The sequence below is a fragment of the Phlebotomus argentipes genome, unplaced genomic scaffold, assembly GCF_947086385.1.
Source record: "Phlebotomus argentipes unplaced genomic scaffold, Phlebotomus argentipes genome assembly contig_2, whole genome shotgun sequence".
NCBI classification, from domain to species: domain Eukaryota; kingdom Metazoa; phylum Arthropoda; class Insecta; order Diptera; family Psychodidae; genus Phlebotomus; species Phlebotomus argentipes.
In genome coordinates this window covers 6,520,686-6,547,194 of record NW_026776162.1, presented here as the reverse complement: position 1 = coordinate 6,547,194, position 26,509 = coordinate 6,520,686, and the positions used below count along the sequence as shown (strand labels likewise).

Genomic DNA, 26,509 nt, shown 5'->3' with positions numbered 1-26,509 from the left:
CAACCTCAGCTATAACACACCAGAATTTGAAGAAAATACATCGTCTTATTTTCGAGATATTCGACTTTAAAGTTTGAAGTAACATATTTGTGACTTTAGCGCCCCTAGCGATGATTTTATCAAATAGTTTCATTTGGAAGAAGAATAGCATTTTGCTAGAGCTTTTCAGTGACATCAAAATCATTGCGATCGAGCAATTAGAACCAAAGTTATGGCCTTATTTATTTCAAATGTTTGAATTCCAATAACCAGGGTCTGGAAGGACCTAGAACCTAAACTGTTGGTACGTTGGAAAGGTCTCAACGCCAGGCACAACATACTGAAATTTCACACAAATCCACTCTATAAGAACAAAGCAACTGAAGAAAACACATTTTAAGGAGACTTTCAAAATGGCCGCCTCACCTTCATCGTGTTGTAGCGCCACGTCTTCAAGTGATCACCCGTATTGATGTCCATCTTCATGATGCGATTGCTGGCGACGCCCAGCAGCTCCTCCTTCTTGTGCCCGTCGAACTTTATCACGAACAGCGTAACGCCGTACTCGGGCAGACTCTGCCACGCCTGAATGAACTTCAGCTTGCTCTCCACCAGCGGCAGATCCTTCACGTTCGCATGCGCCTCCAGGATCCGGTTCACCGTCCGGCCCTTGAGCTTCTTGAGGAAGCGCGGCGCCACGTAGTCCGCGGGATCGATGTTGTCCGGATTTATGCTGATGGCGGGCGCGTGCGCGGGCTTCTGCATGCTGAGGAAGGACTTTATGCTCGACACCTCGTTCTCATATGAACTGTCGGCCAGGGAGCGGCCCTTGGACGCTAATCGGCACGCGGCCATCCATTTGGCGTACTGATCTTCCTGCAGAGAGAGAGAAAGACACTTTTGTAGGCCTCAAAGGCTTTGAAAATCTAACGTTCGCAGCGCTTCGTGATTGATCAGAGTTTTAATGGCGTCAAGTGACGAAAAGAACGTGAAAATGCTTTCAAAAAGCATCTCGTTTGGCCACAATCTGTTTCTTAAGACACTTGATGATCGTATTTGTGTTTTGTTTAGTGAACTGAGAGGCTTGGACGCCATTTTTCAAGATGGCCGCAGCCGAAACATGAAATATATGGCATCTTTTGAAATAAAGAGCTTTTCTTAGATTTTTCGGTGGGAAAAAGTTAAGTTCAGGCGATCAAACGATGGCCTACAATGTCTAGAATCAATATTTCATCTATTTTCGTCGGTTTCCTGCTCCTGAAGGACTTCAGGATCAACTTACGTGCTCACACCGGATCCACATTTCGCTGTTTGGCCCCGAAGAGTATTCTGGCGGCACCTCGAGCTTGATATTGAACTTTCCCTGCGCCAGGTTGACTTCCGGCGTCACTTCGCAGCCGCGCAAGTTGATCCTGATGGCGGCATCGCCGCCCTTCGCCTCCTCGCGGCTCTTGTACAGATACAGATGGAGATCCCGATAGGCGAACCAGTAGCGCTTGTAGGACTTCAGCGCGAACTTCTTGGGCCTGCAAGAGAGCGAGAGAGTGAGTCTTTGGACGCGGAAGTTGGCCAGGCGGACGCACTTCATGAAGCGCAGGTAGTCCGTGAGCTCGGGTATCGTCGTGATGTCGCCGATGTTGTTCTTGTTGTTCGGCCCCTCGAGAGTGATCTGCAGCTCGCTCAGCGCGGCGTCGATGTCGTCATCGGCGCCATTGTCCAGACTGGAAGTGTCGATGCCGGAGTCCGGCTGCTGGATCTCGCTCTGGAGGCCCACTTGGAGCTGCCGAGAGGGATTCGGGTTAGAGATTCATTGAATTTATGAGGGGATTCGGAGGATGTTCTCACCTGCAGCGCGGCAAACATGAGCATCTCCTCCTCCGTGCAGTCCATCTCCTCGTTCAGCAGCTGCCACCGCGCCTGCTCGTACAGCTGATTGATGCGCACCTGGTCGTACTTGGGGTTGAGGTCGAAGAAGGTGTAGTACTTGAAGCGCAGGCACAGCGTGTCGAACTCCCGGATGCCCTGCTCCATGATGGACAGCGACGAGTCCAGCCAGCCCACGTTCATCCGGGCGCGCTCCACCAGCGAGCGCGGCCGCACGATGCGCGAGCGCGCCTCCGGGCTCGGCGCCCTGGGACTGGACGCCAGATTCTCCGTGATCTCGCCCAGGCTGGACAGCGACTCGTGCAGGACCGTGTGGCCGTTCTGGCCGCGGTTCCACGTGCCCGACGGCGAGCTGATGGGCGTGACGTGCGTCTGGCGCGGCGGCGACGGCGCGTGGTGGACGGGGGCGCAGCTGAAGGGGCCGCCGTTGTGGCTGGCCTCCAGACTGCCATTGCTGCCGTGCAGCCCGCTCGAGTGCGTCGGGATGAAGGTGTTGGTGTCCGGCGCCGGCTGCAGGTAGCCGTTCTGGTCCACCGCCACGCGCGTCGCCGGCAGGCTGGCGTAGTTGCGCTTCAGGTAGCCCGGCTGCAGCGGCTTGTGCAGCGACAGCTCCTCCGGGTGTCTGATGCCCAGATCCTTGCACAGATTCACCACCGCGTTGAACGTCTTCGCCGAGTAGTCCACGCGGCAATCCAGGTAGCGCAGGTCCGGCAGCTGCAACGGAGCAGGCGATTAATCAAGGGAATCAAGGAGGCTTCAAGGGGGAGATATGTTAGGAAGTCTAAGTGCTTTTCAATAAATTGCCCTAAAGGAGTTGGCCAGACTGACCAATTAATGATTTCATTAAGTTTCCAGGCGCGATTTTCATGGTTATCAAGTCATTTGGCCACGCTGACCATTTCAGAAGTGCTTTGGATGCTCTTTTATCTTTGATTATGGATTAAAAAAGAACTAATTGAGCTTTTTCAGTGCTGTTCACGCCAAGTGAAAGCTATTTCAATTGCCTCTCCCTATTTAAGCCATTGTCTTTCGCTTTCCAGCCATTTCCCAGCCAAAACAGCGCTCAAAACGCTGCTTGGATTGCAAAATTGCGTTCGTCAGATGACGGACGATCATCTTTGATCGCATGGCGATCGATCGTGTGGCGGGAAAGGGCGATGTGTGGATTGATTGCGGGCAGATTTCCCAAAGAGTGCAACATATGGCAGGAGAGATCGCTGCAATCTCGGTAGCCTCAAGAGATCAACCTATGCAAATGTTGCGTCACTTTCGCGAATATTCACACACAAGCGCTCGCGCGAGTAGCATTGAGAGTACAATTTTTGTGTTTTCATATCCATTTTTTGCGCTCGCTGGTATTTTTCTCCACTATGTCACACATTTATTGACGGTGTACGAAGAGCGACGTGAAAACAACAACCTGTGTGCATGAAATTGTACGTCAATCCAAATAAGGCGCTTTGCGCTGCGCTGAGAAACTCTGGGCGAACGGATGGAAAAGTGTGTGCGCGAGAGCTTGTGGACGTGCGCGATCTGTGTCCAACGCGGTGACAGCTCGTGAGGAGAGAAATCTCGTGTGGAATTTCATTACATTGGCACACAAGGGAGAACCTGTGTGCGAAACACCTACAACAATTGCACCACAAGCGCGCGGACTTAATGACTTTGACACAGTTAATTTTGTGCACATCCAGGAGCAGCGAATGCAACTCTCGAAAGTCCTGCCCAGAAGGGCGCTCCTGTTGGCCAATGCGCGCCCCTTTCCGGGCCACAGACACACACTCGAGAGATGCAAGAAGTCGCACCCATTTTTCCCGGCCATTCATAAAAGCATTTGGCGATTAATACGAAATGTACGTCCACACAAAATTCCAATCTTGCAAATCGATCTGCCCACACGCGATAGATTTGTAGTTGGTGTGTCTCTTCGCCGGAATCCTACTCACAGTTTGTGAATTGGAAATCAGCCACAATCCACCTTGTGATGACTTACAGTGTCCGGTGCCTGAGATTGGAGCGATATTCGGAATGTTGGGAGGAATAAATAATTCCTTTTGGCTGCCAAATATTGGGCTTCTTTTCCTCTGCATTCTCATGCAAAGTAGTTTGGAAGTGAGAAGAGTTGAAGCAAATGACATGTTTTTGAATCTCACATGATCGATGCGAATTTGTATCACACCAAGGGGGAGATAAATTGAGAAAAAAGTACAAAAATTTCACATTCTGAATGTGAAATCATTGGAAACCTTGGCGTGAAAATGGATTTTAACCAAGTTTTAACAAGATATCGAATCTCTAAGGCTTAATCGGAATTAGGTTGAAGTGTAGGTAAGTTATCGACACTTATCGATACGAATTGCATGCAATTTCCTATTTTTAACACAATTTTAGGGGAAAAATAGGCCTGAAATTGACAAAATAGTCCTTAAACTGTTATTTAAACTAGTTTTTCTCAGACATTGTGTTAAAACTTAGTTAAAATGGATTGTCGATATCTTATTGTCGATAACTTTAAGCTAAAGAGAAGCAAATTCAATATGGCGCTTATGAACTTCAGAAATACTTGCGTAAAAGTAAATTTTTCTCTATTTTCTGCACTTTCTGGACTTTTTGGGTCATTTTGACATTAATTTCTAACTTATCATAACCTCAAATGTGGAATTTATTGTCTTAACCAAAGCCTGAACCTCCATAGGCCGCCATTTTCAGAAAAATCAAGATATTGAAACTCTTCAAAGGATTTATCAATAAATTGTGAGGTTATGTATCGAAGAAATCGTTAGAAAAGTCGATATTTGAGTGAAATATGTTCTGGAAATCGCATTTCCACTGTCAAAATTACATACCTGAACTCTCAGTGTTTTGTGCATCGGTGTGAAATGCAGAATGCTGTCAGCATGAACGCCGCACTGATCGAGGGTTGATCGCGTTCGGGTCAGCCAGGTGTTCTTTGCCGGCCACCAAAGGGCATGATCGGACCAATCCTTGGGGTTTTCTGCAACAAAAGACAGGAGAGCCGATCAATAGGGCGCAAATGGACAAAAATCCAATTAGTTTTCATTCTTCTTAGTGAAAATTCCACTGATATTATCAGCTCATGAGCCTTTGTATTCTAATGAATCATAAAATTCTTAGCCACGCGATGATTCACTGCTAGATCCGAATCAAAGCGGAAATATGACGGTTATGAGCTGTAATTTTTTTCCCTGAACACTTTTCTTATCAAAGCCCTCAACTGCGATAATTCTCGGGAATAAATTGCTTAAGCAATTTATTAATATAAGCATATGTATTCCTTCCGTTTGAGCGTGGCGCCCGAAAAAGGCGACGTTTGTTGAATTGTAAATTCACACAATTATATTTATCATATTTCTCTCTCTCTAGCGCGCATATCCAAATTTGTCCACACTCAAGCTTACACACAATTAATAAATATGATTTCCAGCTGGTTCGATGACCAAATAAATCAATGTTCAATATCAGCCAAGAGAGCCAATCGAAATACTGGCGCCGTGACAGTGTGAACGCGGCTTTACCGAACTTCTCACTGCAATAGAAGTCACATTATCGCCTCTGATACGGGCGCAATATCAGTGAATTTGGGTGGGAAAAAGAGGCCCACTTTCTTGCCGTTTTTCCCCATGTTCACCAGCACTAATCATTCTGTGTGGGACTGTCATTTAAATAATCCCATTTCATCAGCCTCGCTGTCGTATTAAAAGCAAATTTCACTGTGTAGGTTTTTCCGTCTGATAAAAGCACAAGTTGTAAATCCTCTTCTCGTCGGTGAGTTGGGAGAGAAGATGAGAGAATGATTATTGTGGCGTCCAATTAAATTGAAATGGCCAATAAATTAGAGAGAAAAACATACGAAAATGTTCCCATTATATATTGTTCAATTTGCGCGCGCTTTGCCAGCACTTTTATGTGTGATATTTTCCAGAGGAGGAAAAGAGCGAGTGGCAAATAGCCCATCGTGAAATAAAAGGCCATTGAGAGGAGTTCAAAGGGTGGGGCGATCAGGGTGTCTGGAAAATCCCTTGATTACGTAAAGTTCAAACTCAATTTTCTCTTTAAAAACTCACAGTAAACTGATCATTTGAGACTTAGAGCGAATACACACTAGCGGGTGAGCCACGAGAGGTTGGTTAAGCCATAAAACGTGACTGATCCCTCGATATATCGAAGGTTCAACCGATATTTATAGAGTTTTCGACGGCAGCGCGCTTATTTTCGCAATTTTATCGTAAAATTTCTGGTTTTTTGGTAAAATAAGCTTAAAGCGGAACACGAAGCAAAATTGTCGCTAGTGTCGACAAAGAAGAATAACTCTTGAGTGCATTTAGCGCAAATTCAGCCACGAATTATCGCTGATCTGACCTTTTCACACTTCAAGCTCATCCACGGAGGATTGATCCCAGTTTGCGCCGATTCGAGGGTAAACAGTAAGTCTGTGTTGTAAGATTTAGAGAACTTGAATAAATGGATAAACAAGGCTGTCAAATTGACAGCTCACTGACAAGTGAGAATTATTCTCAGTTTCTCCATTTCCTATCGACTTATCTAGGTTTGAACCGAAGTTTGAACGCTTCTGATCCTCTTTTTTACGAGATACAGAGATGGCTTGGGTCGCCATTTTAAAATGGCCGACTGACGCTAACAATAAATTGTAAATTTGAATGATTTGCACATTGAATTGCAAACTGTTTTGCATATTATGCTGCATTTTAAGGATTACAGAAGATAATAAAGTGTGCTTTTCTATTAAAAGTGACACAAAATCAAACATGGCCGCAACGTGCGACGCTAGCGCTTTCCCAACAAGGCATTGAGCAGAAATTCAGGGAGCATTTGGAATGTGTCAGTGTGTGAATGCCCTTTTCCAAATCACCTCCTCCAACTCTATTCATCACCATTCTTTCCGCTACTACAGAATGACACCGTGATATTTCATTTCTGGCTCTTCCAGCCCAAAAAACAGAGAAGAATGCTCACCGCTGTGAACTTTTGCCCACAGATTTTTCACGTGATTTACCATGTTGGATGGAAGAATGGCTAATCAAATTAAACGCCCACCATTTCTCCATTGGAGACTCAATTCACCGGGAATGACAACACTTTTCTGCGTGCACGGAAAATCAGTGGGCACGACAGGAACTGTGTGCGAAGAGTGACCCAATTTTCCGCCCCGCACAATTCCAATATATTCGATATATCGATATATATATCGAGGAGTTCCAAGCGCAACAAGAAGAAGATGAGCCTTTTTTTCGCCAAGTCGCCACCCAATTAATCTTGAGTATTGCATCGTAAATGATCGTGTGTACGTAGCGTTGTTACATTTAATTACAAAAGTGAATGACTTTTATGTTAGCCGATGTTTGAGCACACAAGAGATACTTTCAGCGCGTATCGCGGAGCTTAATTAAAATGTATCCTCAACATGTCGCACTTTTTCTCTCTCTCTCTGTGTAATTTCAGCATTTTATCATAGGAGAGCACACATTTATTAAAATGGACACGCCAACAAATTACAGTGAATTGAGATTAATTCACTAAATGAACCGCATTTCAATGATGATAATCTCCACATCAACCGCCGTCAACTCTACTCAATCTAATGCACTGTGCAGAGAGCTTCCTTTTGTTGTGCTTGGCTGAAACACAATCATCATCATTTATTATAAAATATCATAGACACGTCCACACTCATCATACTTCACGACTCCGTCGCACTGCCCAGCGATTAGCGTCTCTAATAACAATAATTATCTCGTAAACATGAGCGGGATTTCAGTGTGTGTGTTTTGCATTTATAAACCCAGAGAAAATTCCACAATAAATTGACGATACAATGTCCATCAGAAGTGGAGCCATTGATGAATAAACCCGCATTCTCTCAAAGAGATTTCAGCGAGAACAATTCAGTGGCAGCTCTTTGAAGTGTTGCGAATTTTCTCTCAGAACTCAATTTTATGCAATTCGTCACTGTTAATCGCTTCACAGAGAGAAATTTCCAAACAAGAAACACTTTATACAATTAACTCCGCTCAAAAATAACTCATTTTCGTGAAGAAATCACTCAAATTCACTAGAAACAACCCAATTATCTCTCAAATCAACTCTTGAGAAGCTTTTGAGACTTGAAAAATACAATCGGAACTTTTACATGTCTTTAAAGTTTAACTTGCTGCCCTCTGGTGGCAATATGTCAATAAAAGCGATTACAGACTTGCAGGTTACTCTCGAAACGGCGCAAACTGGGATCAATCAGTCTGAGGTCAGATCAGCGATAATTCGTGGCTGATTTGGCGCTAAACACACTCAGAAGTTATTCTTCTTTGTCGACACTAGCGACAATTTTGCTTCGTGTCCCGTTCTCAGCTGTCAATTGATTTATTTTATCAGAAAGTGTGAAATTTAAGATAAAATTGCGAAAATTGAAGATTCACAAAATGGAGAGTCCACGAAATCATGCAAAAGATCCGCCATTTTGTGCTGTGAAATGTTTCGGCACATATTCGGCCGAGTGCGTTGCCTTCGAAAACCCCTTAAATATCGGTTGAACCTTCGATATATCGAGGGATCACCGTGGATCACCTGCATGTCTGTAATCGCTCTAAGTCACTTGAATTAACCCTTGATTTTACCCTAAATTTTTCTCTCTGTGTTTCTTTAGCTTTTTCACCACAATTCTTGACTTTACAATTCTTTTCTTCCTGGATTATTGAGAAAGTTTGACCGCTTTGCAATGGGCAAAAGTTTTATCCTTCCATTGCAATTGCAGGACATTTCCATAAATTCTAATAAGAAACTTTTCCGCAATGCTGCTTAACATATAAAACTCACTGGACAGACTTGCAGAAAATGCCCAAAATCACCAGTTGTGTGAAAAGCAATTTCAGCGAAAGAAATGTGTCTTGAAAAAGAACAGTCGATGGAAGTGGATTAAAGTGATTTCCTCAAATTGAGCTCACTTCCTTTCGCGCGCGCTGTTTCGCAACAAAGAAAATCCGCCCCGATCAAAAGGCGATACATCAAAAGACGAGACGACGTTGTAATTGTAGTGACTTTTCGATATATGATTAGAAAATCGCATGGATGGTCTTTAATCGTCATTTAGCATTTGATTCAGGCGTCAGCGTGCAAGAGAGTTTGTGGCACAATAAGATAGACTGATTTCCACTACATTCGCGGCGGAAAAGTGGGTCGACGCCGATGTTATTGCCGCCGCCAGAAATAGATGACGGACTCTCGCATGATGCCATGAAGAATCATTTAATTTTATTTATTGCACCACCATTTTTTCCCTCCCCAGAAAGCATAATTGCGCGTGGAGTGCAAAAAATTGAGGGGAATTGCAGTGCAAAATGGGTCGAATTTTTTTCAATCGTCAAAGACGGACGCACGCAAAACAAAGGCGTCTCTTTGATATATTTTGCACTTCTTTCGCGCCCATTTTCTATGTTTGTTTGTTCTCTGGACAATCGTGTTTATGCGTGTGTTTCAGCCGCGGATTGTCAGTGGGCGCTTATTTGAAAATAATCATGAGTTTGCACAAACTTTCACTCTCATTCGCACCCTTGGTGCATTGATCTCGATATATCGAACACAGCATCCGCAGACAATTCTCCGCAATCACATTAGTTCAGCCCAAGGAGGAGATAATGTGGCTGAATCTGCACAATTTCTAGGAAAAATCACTTCAGCTTCTTGAAATCTTCAATTTCAGGGGAAAAATAAGACAAATATGGATGACTTAGTCCCTGATTCTGTTGATTTTAGTTATTTTTCCTTCAAAATTACGTGTCGATAACTTCAAAGCGAGAAGAAGTTATATTAAGAAGAGGTAAAAGTTCTTAAAATCCAAGGATTTTACCGTGTAAGTATTTCCTGTGGGTTTGAGAGCGCTTTGAGATGAGCACAGAACATTTTACAACAAAATGTGAGGTTATGAATTTTTAAAAAAATCATTTTTACACTTATTCTAATCCTTTTAACCACGAAATTGGCAGAAAATCAAGTTGTCAGTACCTAAGAAAAGCTAAGAATGAAGAAAACTCCCTAAAATAGTATTCTTCAACGTCGAAAAAAAATTTTTGAGGTTATGTTCAACTTAAAAACTGTTTTTTAATCATCTAAACAACAGTTTATGATTGAAAATGCTTAAAATTGTTCCAAAAGAAGCAAAAGATTTGATGCAATTTCAATTCTAAATCTGTTTTAAGCTGGATTTCACGCTAATCCTGCATATCTCCCCCTTGATGCAGTCCATCGCCCATTCAACAGCCGGAGAATGGACAATTGCCGGCTGAATGGAAGCGATACTTTGCGCTAATCGCGTGCAACTGCATGTCAATTGTACAGCGAGATTCCATTTCAGAGGCCAATTTCACATTCATCTGCTTGTCTATTGATCCCATCAAACGGTGGCACTAATTGTCATGCTCCATTTAACACGCAGCCCATAAAATCGGAAGAGAGGTTTAAGTGTGTTCACAAACAATTCGATGGATTGTATTTGGAGAAATCACGCTCTTATGGTGAAAATTTATGATGTTATTCTTTTCTTTGCAAGATCAATTCATCGGGAGATGAAGAAGGAGAAGAAAAAAAAGAGCATTTCAATACGGCCTTGACATGCTTTTTCCCCCTCGAGTGTATTAGAAATATTTTGTAGAAAATTGTACCTTGTGAATTTGCATATCAATAGATCGCATGCTTAATGTATTAATCTTATATACAAAATGTGCATTTGGCGCCACGAAAAGTGGGCATTTTCACTTGCTCTCAGTGTCTCGAATTTGCTTCTCCTTCTTCCTCAAATTTATAATTTCCGTCAAGATTCATCTCAAAGACACACATCAACACCAAAGCGAAAGGATGTGACATCATCGCTGTATTTTTAAACTGCAAAAAGCATTTATATTTTAATGTGATGTCAAATATTTTTTCACGTCTCTCGCGCGCATATATTTTATCTTTCGCGCTTTTTTACCGTCTTTCTTGGCTCTTCATCGTCAGCTTCGTGTCTTGTTGAGAGTTCATTGAGAAAGAGGAACTGTCTTTTGAAGACTGTTTGCCAGAGCACAAAACAACTTCCCACGAAAATCTTACAGGTGATTTTTTTTCTTGCTATTCCTGAGATAATCTGCAGCAGAAAGTCAAGATTTTCGCTGTAATCTTTTCAGCATTCCAGCATGAGAACGAGTTTGGTGAATTTTTCTTCTCAATTTCGTAAGCAGAAATTTGCAAAGCAAATGTCCCAAAATGGAAATAGTTTTGTGATGTGAAAAGTCAGTCTTTGGCGCCATGAAAGCGATTAAAATGCTCAAAAAAAAATGTTAAGCGATCACATTATTGGCCAGTAAAATATTTCACGCAAGTCAGCAAACGAAATATTCACTTCTTATTCTGTAAACACAGTTCCATGTGCACAATTTATTCGCTGCTTTACATATCACTCGAGATATCGAAGAGGAAATATAAAAAGCCAGTATTTCACCAAGTTTAAAGTTCACTCGACTGATGGAAACACAAGAATTCTGCGCCACTGAAATCTTACTTTCTAAATCACTTAAGAAACTACATAATTTTCATCGCAAATCGCAGGTTTTCCACACAGATTTACTCTTCAATGCATGCATTTAATATTACAGTATAAATCCACGTCAGTTTTGTGTTTCCCAAGGGGGAGATAATGCAGTCAGAAGTGGTGTACAGATCAGTGGGAGTTATTAAGAAGTGGAATTGTTCAAAAACTTACAATATTCCTATCTTAAGGGCTTCTTTTACTGAAAAATTGTCATTTTTCTATCGATTTCTTTTATTTTCTACGCAAAAACAATACTTTTCTAGGTTATGTAACGAATCCAGGACGGATTGAGTGAATAATTCACACTTCAGCACATCAATTCTTATACTCAAGTCAAAATTAAGCATTTGCATGCAATAAATGTTCTTTTTCTAATCCTTTTGATGTCAAGAAACACTGAAAATTGGGTTGATTTTGAACATAACCTCAAAAATATTGATTTTAACTTGAAAAATGTTTATTTAGGAGATTTTCTGGATGTTTTTGGGTCTGAATCAGGCAATTTTGATCATTTTTGACCTAGAAAAGCTTCCAAAAATAGTCTTTGAAGACATCTTAGTGATATTTTGAGGTTATGATCGGAAAATACACTCAAAATATCGATTTTAATTGGATTCTTGCTGAAATATGGGATGGAATCTTAAGAAATGTGTTTTAATTTGCGAATTAGTGACGAATTAAGAAGTGGTGTACAGATTTAAGGCATATTATCTCCTCCTTGGGCCTTTCCATTGCTGCAATGTTGTTAATATTTAATATCGCATTGCTGGCGAATCACGACTTCTCAGAAAATGACTCACAGAACGTGATTATTATAAAGTTGTGGAAAAGTAAGAGGCAAGAATCGTATTTCCATTTTCTCTGGGATAACTTTTGCTGACAGAAATCAAATAATAATAAATAGTGAAGCTCCAAAAACACATTTCCTTCGCACACTTTTAATGCACTTTCTTGGTTGATTTTCTCTATTTCTCCATTGTATTTTCGAGGGTGTTCAATTGAGAGCAGAAGTGAGAATTATTGCGGCACATTTTGAGCCCCTATTTCCGATATTGTCACACTTAAGAGTCCCACATCTGCCCTCGTTCACCCATTAAGGCACTTCACACTGCATTTTGTGGGGTTGAAATGCCGTTGATGAATAAAATATCTAACATATTTCTGCCCATGTCAGTCAGCAATATCAATTTCCCTCTGAGCACAGCTCGAAAAGGCACTCTCAAACGATAGTAATGTGATCTTTTTGCACACACAGCCAATATCAAGCGCATTTTATCTCTCTTCCTCTATAAATGAAATTAACACTGCACGCGGTAATCCAGCAGAAATGAGCAATTCTCTGTGATAGAAAAGCCATTTTCCGCACTGACTTCATCGCAGATGCACTTAAGATTGGATCAATAAAGAGCCATAAAGCATTCTTCTCTCTCTCCCCAACACAAATCATTCTGACGGCTTTCCCTCCCGACATTTTTCTTCAATAAATATTCATCAATTTACTCAATTGAATTGAATTTCATTCATAATTTCCATCATGTTTCTCTTTATCCCTCATTTTATACCACAAAAGAGAGTCTCTGTGTATGAAAATGCAATCTCTTAAAATGCAGATCATGCGTTATCTTCTTCTGCATTGGCCAGACTAAAGGAAAACCATTCGCCTACACAGAAGATGCCATATAATGTAAACAAAATGCAACAATTCCCAAAGATCTGATTACAAATTGCAATTCCTCATAAGAAAAAAGGCGCACAACGCACACCATTGTTGTGAACAAAGTCCAACGCCATATTAGCATTATTGGGAGTCAGTAATTGAATAAAGTGGAATTTGAATTGCTAATTCTAATCTATCAGTTGCACTGAATCAGAATTTTTCACTATCAACTGTTTTTCTCTCTCTCTCTCAGTTTGAATACAAAACCACGCTTGACATCACTAAAGTTCTCTCAAAACCATTTATGTCTTGAGTGGAATTTCGAGGGATAAAAAAAACACCACGAGATGTGAAAAGTTGCGGGAAAGTCAGCAGAAAAACACATTTTCCACCATCGTAAATCTTGTCACAACAAATTGGTTGTGTTGTTCGTTTTCGGTCGTTTTAATTGTGTTTGCTTTCTGTAATGCAATCATAAATTTTCAACAAATTTTCCCGCAGCATAAAAATTCACTTTTGCTGCAAATTATCGCGAAAAGCATAAGAATAGACTGGCTATAAATCTCCGTAATTGCCACAGGAGGGATTCTGTCAGCAACACTTTGCGCCAGAAATGCCCAAATTAGTCATTAATTTCAGGAGATGTAATTAGTTGGAAGTGGGGCAGCTTTGCACTACGCGGGGCACCATTGTTATTATCCATTAATCTCGTATATTACAGGATTATAAGCAGATGCTTGCGGATAATTATGATAGAACACATTAAAGAAGTAAATCTATCTTGAAGATAGTAGTCAAAAACAATAGTGCAACGCTGCCCCACTTCTTTCTGTTATTCAAATAAAATAAGAAACTAGTAAAAATAATATTTTCCTACAAAATATGAACATTTTTCTGTATAATTATTGCTAGATTTGCTTTTTACTATTTCACCTCTTGAATTTAACATTATTTTAGGGGTAAAATAGAATGAAATTAAGTAATTAGTTCTTAGAATGTTGATTTTAACTTTTTTCCCCTTCAAATTGTCTTAAAAAAGCAATTTTTATCAATAAGTAAATGAAATATGACGATAAACCACCTAAATCTACATTCCGCATTTGTTCCTGCTGAAACATATACTTTACTAGAACTGTTTTGTCACTCTGTTCTCTGCATTGAATTAAAATAAACTGTTTTTAACTTCGTTTTTGGCCGGTAAAACTGCCACAGAAGCTTGAACTTTCCTTTAAATCTGCAGTTTCGTCATCATTTTAAGCCTCATGTTGAAAATTTCGACATATAAAATGTTTATAGTTTCATTTCAGACTAAGTTTTGAGTTGATTTATTGGCCAAGACCAATTCTGGGCAGTGAAGATTTCTCCGAGTGCAGCAAAACGCAGAAATTCCAGCATAATTCAACAGCCTTTCTGTGTGCCATTCCTCATGTCTCATGCTCACCCAATGTGCGCATAAGAATTGAGCATTTTGTAGGGTTTTGCCAGTGAGAATATATGACGCCTCAAATGTCCGACTCCTTGAGTATTTTATGGTGACACACGCCATCAATCTCTCCACCATAATAGAGCCCCCAATGATCGTGAGCAGCGCCAATAACACCGCAACTACATGTGTAAATGCCCCCACCAGAGGTCTGAGTGTTGCATGAACTCCCACAAGAAGAAAAAAACACACACGTGAAAGATAACCATAATTCTTGTCTATTGCTCTGCAATTAAACTGTGATATACGCAATAAATTTGTAATATTTTACCACTTCTCTCTCTCTCGCGCGAGCGCAATTTATTCGGCATATTTTATTGACCATGTCTTGTGGCAAAATCAAAAATTCAAAATCACCTCCGCACGCAAACAGCAATAATCAAGTGCCCCAAGTCGCCCCCAATCGTTCCGATTTTAGCATGGGATTAATACCTCTAATAGCTGCAGGTGGGCTGAATTTGTAATTTCTCAAGCGCGGTGGATTTGGCATCAGCATCGCGATGGTAATTAATGTAAAATCATATTTTGCCTATGAACAAGGGAGAGATAATGCAGTCAGAAGTGGTGTACAACTCAGCAGAAGTACTTAAGAAGTGGAAGTGTTTCAAAACTTACAATATTCCTTCCTTAAGAGCTTCTTTTACTGAAAAATTGTACAGATTCTTTGGATTTCTTTAAATTTTTACAAAGAAACAATACTTTTCTAGGTTATGTAACGAATCTAGAACGAATTGAGTGAATAATTCATACTTCAGCATATCAATTTCTTATACTCAAGTCAAAATTAAGCAATTGCATGCAATAAACATTCTTTTTCTAATCCCTTAATGCCAAGGAACACTGAAAATCGTGCTAAAGTGAAACATAACCTTCAAAATATTGATTTGATCTTACAAAATGTTAATTTAGAAGATTTTCTTGACGATTTTAAGTCTGAACCAAGCAATTTTGATAATTTGTGACCTAGAATAGCTTTAAGAAATAGTCTTTGAAGACATCTTATTGATATTTTGAGGTTATGATCGGAAAAGACACTCAAAATATCGGTTTTAAGTGGATTCTTGCATAAATATCTCATGAAACCTTGTGAGGTGATAATTTGGATACTTTCTTTTACCTTAATTCCATGCATTTCCCTCGATTTTCACGCAGAATCAATCAAAATAATTCTTGTCTAGGTTATGTAGCGTATTAAGGAGAGATTTAGTGAATAATTCGTATCAATTCTTATACTCAAGTACGAGAAAATGCCAGTTATTGGCATAATTAGGCATTTCCATGCAATAAAGATTGCTTTTCTGGACATTTGATGCCCAAAAACACTGAAAATCGTGCTAAGATCGTACATAACCTCAAAAATATTGATTTGGTCTTACAAAATGTTTATTTAGAAGATTTTCTTGGTGATTTTGAGTCTGAATAAGGCAATTTTGAGTTCATTGGCAAATCATAATAGATGATTTGTCATCTAAAAAGCTTCCAAACTGAGTCTTTTGAAGATTTCTTAATTATATTTTGAGGTTTTTCACTGGATTCTAGCATAAATGTCGGATGGAAGCTTAAGAGAAATTGAAGTGCTGGAAGTGGTGTACAGATTAAGAGCATATCATCCTTGCCTTGTCTATGAGAAGAACGGTTGAGAAACGGAACTGGAACTATTTAGGAATATTTTCTCTAAAATATCACTTCACAGTGAGACAAATCTCTTGGCTAAATCAAGTTCATTTCGAGAAAGTCAGTTCTCTTGTCGCGTATTTCATTCTTAATTGAACCTCTCTTGGCAGTGTGAAAAGTGCTGTGAAAATGAATGTGAGACGAGATCCTTGATTCGTGGCGCTTTTGAAGTTTCGTCGCGTCACAACACATGATTGCACTTTCCCACTTGACAAATTGGACAACAGTCGTTGGGCCTTTTTTAAGATCTTCCACGCGCATAATCAATTCATTGAACAGACGCGCGCGATTCGTCTAGACGCCGCTCAATTCTGAAGATTTCACGCCACCTTTTGAGAATGTGCGCTGAGATGCCAAGAGAATTGCATAAGAAACTCTGAGCGTGTCTTCCACATGAATCGCATTTGCATGAGACACACACGATGGGATAAAAATAAAAGGGATGCGATCAAATGAAACGTGCAACTTCCACATATTTCCGGTTGTCATTAGAGAAAATTGTTGTCTCTCCTTCGAGATGTTCGTCAAACGGCCGCTCGCAGGCCGAGGATCTCTCCTTCGGCCACCCTTCTTTAATCTCAAAGCGTGTCTCAGAGCATCTGGTTCTCGTTTTTTGCCTCCGTGCGCCTCTTGTGGCTTCGAGAGAACCATGAAGCTATTGTGGACGGCATAATTCAGAGACTTTTGTAACTTTGGCATCGACAACCGCAGCGAATGAGAGAAATAATGGGAAGTGCCAAACATCGAGGAAATAAGATTACATTGAATTTAATTGCAATCATATCTGCATATTATTGCGCTAAAATTGATCCAAAACTAAAGACTAATTTAAAAATGCAATTTTTAAATACAGAAATAAGAAATTTAGCGAATTTTTGCAGTATTTCAACAATTTTCTTCTAAGGTTTTTGAAAGAAAATTAATATTCTCAAATTTTTGTAATAAAAAGGGATTTTTATGGAAAAACTTGTGCAATTCGGCACAGTAAAAATTAATAATAAATTTATTCATACTAATTATAGTTTACAATATTTAAAAATTGCTTTATTCAAAACTATAAAAATCTTGTTATTGTCTAATTCATATAATTTTATTAAATGTTTTTAAAAAATCTGTGTAAATTCTACATTTTACTGAATTTTTCAAATTTAAAGCAAGTTTTACATGTTAAAAAGTCAATATTTTATTACAGAAAAAAATCAGTATATTTTTCAAAATTTTATTTTTTTCAAATTAAATTTATAGAAATAATTTAGTGTGTGAAAAAGACAAATTTTCATAGGAAATGTGACAAATGTAGTAAAATTTCATAGAGAAAATAAATTTAAAAAAACCCCTTAATTTTCGAAACTTCAAAAATCTGGTTATTGCCTAAATCATAAAATTTTATTAAATGTTTAAAAAAAAAATCTGTGTAAATTCTACATTTTTTTGAATCTTTCAATTTTCAAAGCAAGTTTACATGTTCAAAGGTCAATATTTAATTACAGAAAAGAGTCAGCAAATTTCTACAAATTTATTCAAAATGTCATAATTTACAAAAGCAAATTAATAAAAATAAATTTGTGTGTGAAAAAGACAATTTTATATGAATATGAAAAACCGTATCTGAAGTGCCTGGCTTTCTCCTATGGAGAGAAATTCATGTGACAACATTCGTAATCTCATATCGATATTCTGTCAAGCAGAAGTGCTCTTATCAGACGACAGCTTTTCTCTCTCTCTTCTGGCGATAAGGAAATTTGCAAAAGGTTCATTTGCTTTATCAGCTGCGCGATATTAGTGTTGATAAATGAAATCAAACATGTTCTGTTCTGTGTGTGAAAAAGCCGATGTCAGAGCCAAATTTCTTCATCAATGATGGACATTGCGTAGGTGGATATAAATTCAATTATTTTTCTTACAACATGTGCACGATATCTTCTCACCATTCATCTTAATTTAGGCTTCACAACTCATTCATGCACTGAAGAAGAAATTCATCGGAAAAGACTTTGTAAATATCTCCAAAAATGATGATTTGATTAAAACACTGTTTTCAATGGAAGAGAATCAAGGAAAACAGAATTGCTTCGTCCAGGGGAAATTCAAGAATACACTGAGAATGTTGAGGAGTTTTCTTAAAACCTTTTTCTCTCAGTGCTGAGCGAGTCCAATTTAGACACGATCATATATTAGATGAGGCTCAATTTTTCGGACGAAGGTCTTCTGATCACACTAATTGAGTGCACATATTTAATTGCATCAATTCTGTGGTATTTTTTAATTGCAATAAATTAGTCAGCATCGAGTGTATAATCTCACTAAATTCCAGCGGGAAATTCAATTAGATCGTATAAATTGAAGACTCTATCTTTGGCTGAGAAAAGCATTTTTCCCATGGAAAAGTAGGTCTCTTTGCTTCTCCGAAATCTACTGATTTATTCTGCTGAAATTAATTGCAAGTTTGACCAACATTTTGAATGCTTTTTTTCTAACCTTCCGGAGCTTCGATAATTGCGTGCCAAAAAGGTTTTTGTGTTCAAAGGAAAAAAAAAAACACTGGCGAAAACACATTGAAATTCTTGGCATTTTTGCATTATATACGAAAAAGCAGCTACAGAATAATATTTACATACAATAAAAGAAGAAAAAAAAGAAACATTGAAAGCCATTTCCAGTTGAAACAGCAAATTTATTCATCATCGGCTCTTTATTCACCAATCCCAAGTCGCGCGCGTTTCCTCATGTTTTCCTTTCCCACATTTCCACCGATAAGATTAGATAAGGTCGCCATGCTCTTTTATGGGTGGCTGATAAAGCGCCTCACTGGGCAAAATGTGGATCTCTTCAAACTCTCTTGCTCTGCAACTCATGCGCGCGCGCGTTGCATTCAACAAGGAAATTCCATTCCGGGGCTCGAAAAAAGTACTCGAGATGCGAGAAATTATTCAAATTGACGCGGGAAAAATAACAAAATAAGCCCCAAAAGGGGCTCTTCTGGTCGACAAAAGGCCCTCGGCTGCACACCTCAACTCAATCAGGCCCAAAGAAAAATTCCTCATTCTCTTGTTTACCAATGAATCTCTTCGCATGTCGCACTCATCTCGCCAGTTGCTGTATTATTTACTTAAGAACATTTAATAGGCCGCTTGTCCATTATCATTTTTCCCATGTGCACTTCAAATACCGCGCATTCTCTGCTTTAGCCATTACACTGGGCACACAAAATGATAGAAATATGTCCACGAGACTACAGTGATAAATTGCTTATCGTAACTAATTTGGCTTTTTTTCTTCTCTATTCCAACTCTCTATCGTTTTTTCCTTCGTGTTTTCTCTCTGTCCTAAACTTTAATAATTTCTGAAGGGGAAGACAATATGACTGAAATCTGTACACCACAATTGATCCACTAACTGACTGGAATCTAACCGAAATCTAACTGCTTTATAACCCTGATGATTTTCTCATTTTAATTGCATTTGTCGATATGAATTCTTAATTAGAATCTTTCTAGCTCAAAATTTCGCTATTGTGAAGTAAAAAATTGAGGTTATGTTTAATGTTACAACTGTTCTTTATCAATTGGCTTTCAAAATCGTTATTTTCAATGAATAGAAATGCGAAATTCTACAAATAAATGAATAAAATTTCGTTTTCTGCACAAGAATTTGAATTTTTACTCTTTTCTGGTCTTTAATAAGACACATAACCTAGAAAATATATGTCAAAACGAAGACTATTGATAATCAACTGAAAAATAACTGAAATCTATCCTACAAGATTTAGATAATTTACAGAAATCTTCCTTAAATTATGAGTATTCTTAAGAGTTTTTGACTACAATTTTTCTAACTAAGATTTCCTACCGTTTAGTGAAAATTTGTGGTTATGTTTAATGTTACAACTGTTCTTTATCGATTTGCTTTTAAAATTGTGTCTATAAATGAGTAGAAATGCGAAATTCTACAAATAAATGAATATAATTTAGTTTTCTGTACAATTATTTGAATTTAAACTCTTTTTCTGTCTGTAATAAGTCACATAACCTAAAAAATATATGTCAACTGGCGTCAAAATTGACGTTTTCACACAATATTTTATGGTTTTGTTCCGCTAAAAATGCTCTTTTGGGTATTTTTCTTGATTATAGTCGTTAAATTAAGTCTAAATATTCCTTAGAGTTTTTTTTTTAACTCAAATTCGCTGCAATTTAGTAAAATTTTGAGGTTCTGTTTCAAATTGATTTCTTTACACCACTTTTGAGCAAATTTTCTCCCCCTTGTGATTTCCCTCTGTTGCGGAACAAATTTCTGGTCTTCTAATTCCCGAGATTTACAATCACTTAATGGATGACCATCGCACTTTGAGCCATTAAAACATGAGTAGAAGTTAGGGAAAAAAATCCAACACAATAATTCATCTGTCAGAATATTTAAGTGCATTTCAAATTATCTCTAACATGCTTTTTGTGTGTCTCTTGCATCAATTTCCACTCCAAATGCAAATTCAAGTCATTCACAGTAATGAAGTGACTTCATTGAATGATAGAAAAGAGCCAAGAAACTGTGATTGATGGTGAAATTATCGCATGTAGTAATATTTAATTACAATTAAGGCTCTTCGAGCGACATTAGAATTTCATCGCAAGCCATCAATAAGTGAATCTTATCGCTCAAGAAACCCCTTCAGAAGAATTTTGAGGCTAAAAGTTGAACCCCAAATGCATTTCTAATTAAAAGAATGGAAGTCATACTAAATAAATATTTACACACTCTTTCTCTTGTTTACACATTAGAGGTGAAATCCACATTTTGAATATGATTCTTGACACTCCCTCGCATGAAAGGCATTTTGAGCAAAAAAAACACCCAAAGTTATAAACTCTGGAAGATCACCGCTGAGATTCCACTGAAAACATTCACTGCCACTGATGCATTTTACGAGGAAAACCATCGCTGGAGTGTATAAAAGGAGGAGAGAAACCGGAAATCCTCAAGTAAACTCAACCAATAACACATTTCCAGCCCACTAGAATTGAGAATGAAAAGTCTTTTCATCGTTTCTTGCACAAAATTTGTGCGGCAATTATGTGTCGTTAAGAGACATTCATGCTATGTAATCCTTCCTTTTATCCTTTTTCACCACTTCGGCAGATTGACTTAAACCAGATGATGACTTATCATCGAGTGGCGCATGTTTCCCATTGGATTTCCTCTTACAATTGTCTTCTTCAATTCCATAATCTTGACATGTTTTTATGATGGGTTTTTTTTTCCTCATCTTCCGCTGCGTGTCTAAAAATAGGTCACACAAGTAGAGAATATCTCTGTTGTGTTGTGTAAATACCATAAAAATTTCAAAATACTAGACAACTAAATCATCCCTCATTCCAGAATTCACTTAAAAGGCACATTTTTTCCGCCCAATTCTTCGCCCGCAGATAAGACCAAGGGGGAGATATTAAGGTCAGAAGTGGTGTACAATTCAATTTGAAGTAATTGGAAGTGGAAGCGCTTGAACATCATCAATATAATGCATTCAATTGTCATTTTCAAAAGAAATTATCGCAATATTTGGAAAAAAGAATTGTTTTCCGTAATTTTTCTAGGTTATGTTATGAATTTAAGACAAACTTCGCCACTAAATAACCTTCAAAATCATTAATTCTTGCATCTAAACTGGGTTTAATTTACATTTACTGGCGCAATTGTAATGAAAACTGTTAAAGATCACAAGCTTTCAATTTAAACGTGTGTTAATTGTGCTAAAATTGATCATAACCTCAAAAAATTCTGTTTCAGGACACAAAATTGTCTATTTTAAGAGCTGTTTCATTGATTTTTCTACTCTAAAATAGCAAATTTCTGCTCATTGTCGATTTGTTTGGCATTTTATACGTTCCGAACAAGTTTATTTCAAGGTAATTTCTAGGTTATGTTCCAAAATACATCCTAAAGAGGGATTAAAAATTAGTTTACATCAAAATATTCACTAGAAACTTCAAATATTGATAAAATACTGTTTCTCTGTAAGATTTCATGGTCATAAAAGTAAAAAAGGGCGTCTTTTGGTACAAAGATATCTAAATTTGAGGTTATGTTACTTTAGATGGTTGGAAAAATCCTATAAAGTTCCGAAAAAGTTGAAGTAAATAAAGGAAAACGCATATTTTGAGCACTGCTGATGTTCTAGAAGTGTTAAGGATTTTTCATACAAATTGTGGAAGTGTCAGGAAGTGATGTAGAGATTTTAGCCACATTTTTTGTCCCTTGGATAAGACAACAAATCAAGAGGCACAATTTCGTGATGAAAATATATCACTTTCTGGCTCCAGCTGCAAAACTCTGTGTGCATATGCAAAATGCCAGAACACAAGAGGAGAACATTACAATAAATATTCCCATAAATTGAATCCGTGCAATGGTGTATTTTCTAAAATTAGTTGCTTAACAGCATCTTCTCAAGAGAAGTTCTTCACATGCACGCAACATAAAAACCCATTCATTTCGTGTTTACATTGAAGCATCGCTCAGTAAATTTATTGTTTCTCCCTAAATTATTTGCTGCACTCACTCAAAATGCAACAACTTGCGCGCCGAGGTGAGAATCTGGCAGGCAAAAATAATCTCAGGCGCTTCTGGAGGAGTTTAATGGACTCTAAGATGGAGTTTATAAGACTTGTACAATTAAAAATTCCCCTGCTTTGTTTACACAATCTTCAGCAACATTCCAAAATGGACTTCTGCTCATTCTCACATTTCTCCTCAAACATATTTTCATGTTATTTACATTTTGGGCTCTCGCGTAAGGGCAAAAAAAGGCACAGAGAGAAATCGATATGCAGAATTGAGGATTTTCCAAGACAAATATCATTGAATTTAATTAAATGATTGTAATAATAAAACACTATTTCGAGTTTGATAAAATAAATAAATTGAGAATGTTATTAATTATGCTCAGATCAAGGCTTCTTGGCTGCGCGCAGAGATTTTTCCACAGCAGAAAATCGCAAGGGGGAGTTAATATGATAAATCTTCAACAATTCAGACACTTCTGAACACTTTTAAATGCTTTCAACTGTTGTTCAGAATCATTTCTGACTTCATTTTCAAGTTTTGTCTTCAGAAAATGCTTAGAAAACATTCTGATCAAATTGTGAGGTTATGAATACGGCTTAAAAACTACTTCTTGGGCTAATTTGAATCCTTTCAAACCTGCAAATTATGTTGAATTTGCCATTTTAAAGCACAAACCGTGGAAATATTTAAACAAAGCAACATTATTTTAGACTGAAATGTCACTTTTTGAGGTTATGTTTAACTTTTATGCTTTATCTCAATCAATATGACGATTTTTCGAATAAAAATGCTCAAATGTGCCAAGAAGAACAGAATTATTCCCAGATTAAATACAAATGTAATTATTTTGAGGGTTATTTAGTCGCCAGAATCTGTCTTAAATCATTAACATAACCTATAAAAACCATAAAATTGATAATTTTCAGTAATTCACTAAACATTCGGTTTTTACTTTTTAATATGGCAAATATACTTGACAATTTTCCGATCATAACCTCAAAATATCACTAGGAGATCTTCAAACGTTTGCAGATGAACTCAAAATTGTGAGGTTATGCATCCGACTTTAAAATCCTTCTAAGACTCATTTTAATCCTTTCAAATCTGGAAATGCGGTCAATTTGCAACTTTAAAGCTCAAACCACGGATTGTTTTGGAGTGAAATAAGACTTTTTGAGGTTATGTTTGACTTTAGAGCTTTTGCTCAATCAATATGAAGATTTTTAAAATAAGAACAAAAATATTCCCCGATTAAATACAAATTTGATGATTTTGAGGGTTATTTAATGACCAAAATCTGACTTATATCGATAACATAACCTAGAAAAGCAATCAAATTGATAATTCTCAGTTAAATAATTTATAAACCCCTTGGAGAATCCCAACATAATCATGTCTGGTGTGATCACCTTGCGACTTGATATCATTTTCTTGGCATATTGTCAAAATAAAGCGAAAAATACACTGAGTGAAATTAGTAATTTCATTATAAACACGCTTAAAACCGTCTGAAGGAGGATTCAAAATTGGCTCGTGAGTCATCGCGGGCACAGGAAAGCCTTGTTCTCGTTAGCATTTTCCTCGCCACCGCCTGAGAATCTCTGGCAATTTATTTTTCTTGCCATTCTCGCCCAGTTCATCATCTCTGGAAAAGTATTTACTGAACATCGCTATATGTATTAAATTCTCTATCGATTGTTTGTTCAACTTATCGGCCACTATTTATATATAAATGTCAATCTTCATCAAACATAAAATCCGCAATATAATTCTCTCTCTCTCCTTCTCATCGTCTCTCTCTCTCTTCGCGGCATTCTCCGTCGTACGTGGAATAGAATGAAAAACGCAGACATATTGAGTGAAAATGTCTGATTTCCATTTTCAACAAGGCCGATTGACGACCCCACTTCTTTCGCTTGGCTTCTCGTCAGCACGGATTTGTGGAAATTCCACAAAAGCGCGCGCAATTTTTCCCTCTGTTTGCCCACAAAGTCGCCCCTTATCTCTATTCACTTACGCGCATTAATCTCAATAGACTTTGGGGGAAATCTCACATAAATCTCAAGAGGGAGGAATTGAGTGGATTCCTTTTGGCATGTGACCCAGTTTTTCCCTCTAAAATTTCCACCCAATTCCCATTTATCATACTCCAAACACACACAGAGCGACGTGTTGTAGTGCATTTTGCTCAAGTGTCATGAAGAATTGATAAAATATCGTGAAGAATGCTGAACAATTAGATTTCCAATGTGTTTCTGAAGCTCAAAGTGTCTTCAATAGATGCCCAACATTCCATTGAATTTATCGCAAAGACGCAATTATTGTGTCAAGCAGCAAATCAAGTTCTTCACAGCGAAAACTCAAATGCTGCGCGCTTAAGATTGACCAGTTTTCTTATCTTAAATACACCTAATTATCTCGCCTCTTCTTCACCGTCATATCAGTGCCAAAATCGACACTCTCGCGATAATTCCGGGTGAAAACTGTTTCGGAAAAGCAGTTTCCGCTTAAATGTCTCCATTTAAACCTCAATCCGCGCACCCAAGAGACTCATCCGCTGACCACAACCGGCTTCAAGACATGTGGACAAAGATGGCGAGCGAAGCCTCAACCAGAACACAGTTGTCAGTACCGTTTGCAATATGTGCAATTGACCATATGTACACGAGAGCCTGAATTTCTCCACATATCTCGATGTTTGCCTCTCGCGTCGCGCAATGTAAATATGCACTCGCTGAAACTTATCAAATGTCGCTTGAGCAATATTTTCCACTGTTATCACGAACAGAAATTTCCCAAGACCATGAAATGCAGAGTGTAAATTTTATGCATGGTTGAACATTGTTGCGAAAGCTCAGACAAATTGTACACAAATTTGTCAATATGCGGAGGGAAAAGTTTATTCAAATGCTCAAACATTGTTAATGAATGTGACATAATGATAAACGCCCAAGGGGGAGATAATTGCGATATCTATCTTTAAAACTATCTTCAATGCTTAATGGTGATTTTGCTTGAGTTCAGTTACTTTTTGGTCTATTTTCTCCACTAATTATTAGCAATTTCATGTTTATTACCAAATTCTGACGAAAAACTAACTTCTCGTTTAATGTTTGTGAGGTTTGCAAACAAATTGAGGTCAGAAAATTACAAAAATAGCTAGTTGATTGATGATTTCGTTCGATTTCCAAGAGTTTTTCGATCCTTCTTAGATTAAAAATGGTCAATTTCATGATTATTACTAAATTCTGACCAAAAACTAACTTCTCGCTTAATGTTCGTGAGGTTTGCAAACAAATTGAGCCCAGAAAATTACAACAAGAGTCAGATTATTGATGATTTCGCTTGATTTCCAAGAGTTTTTCGATCCTTATTAGATTAAAAATTGTCAATTTCATGGTTATTACTAAATTCTAACCAAATTCTGACCGAAAACTAACTCCACGCTGTATGTTTGCGAAGTTTTCCAGCAAACTGATGTCAAAACATGATAGAAATAGTCAGATTATTGATTATTTCGCTTTATTTTTAACAACTTTTCGATTCTTTTAGATTATAAAATGTCAATTTCATAATTATTACCAAATTCTAAGCAAAAACTGACTCCTTGCTTAATGTTTGGAAACAAATTAAGGTCAGAAAATTACAAAAAGAGTCAGATTATTGATGATTTCGT

General features: G+C 38.1%; 1 protein-coding gene across 1 annotated transcript in view; it reads right to left on the bottom strand.

The window, feature by feature from the left end:
* LOC132265047 (unc-112-related protein-like) overlaps positions 1-26,509 on the bottom strand; it is a 34,904-nt gene that overhangs the window by 848 nt on the left and 7,547 nt on the right. The window contains exons 2-6 of the mRNA XM_059765479.1: positions 4,710-4,858; positions 1,825-2,577; positions 1,563-1,759; positions 1,262-1,505; positions 406-855 (exon numbers count right to left, since the gene is read on the bottom strand). Of these exons, the coding sequence (XP_059621462.1) occupies positions 406-855; positions 1,262-1,505; positions 1,563-1,759; positions 1,825-2,577; positions 4,710-4,858 (1,793 nt within the window). The remainder of the gene's footprint in view (positions 1-405; positions 856-1,261; positions 1,506-1,562; positions 1,760-1,824; positions 2,578-4,709; positions 4,859-26,509) is intronic.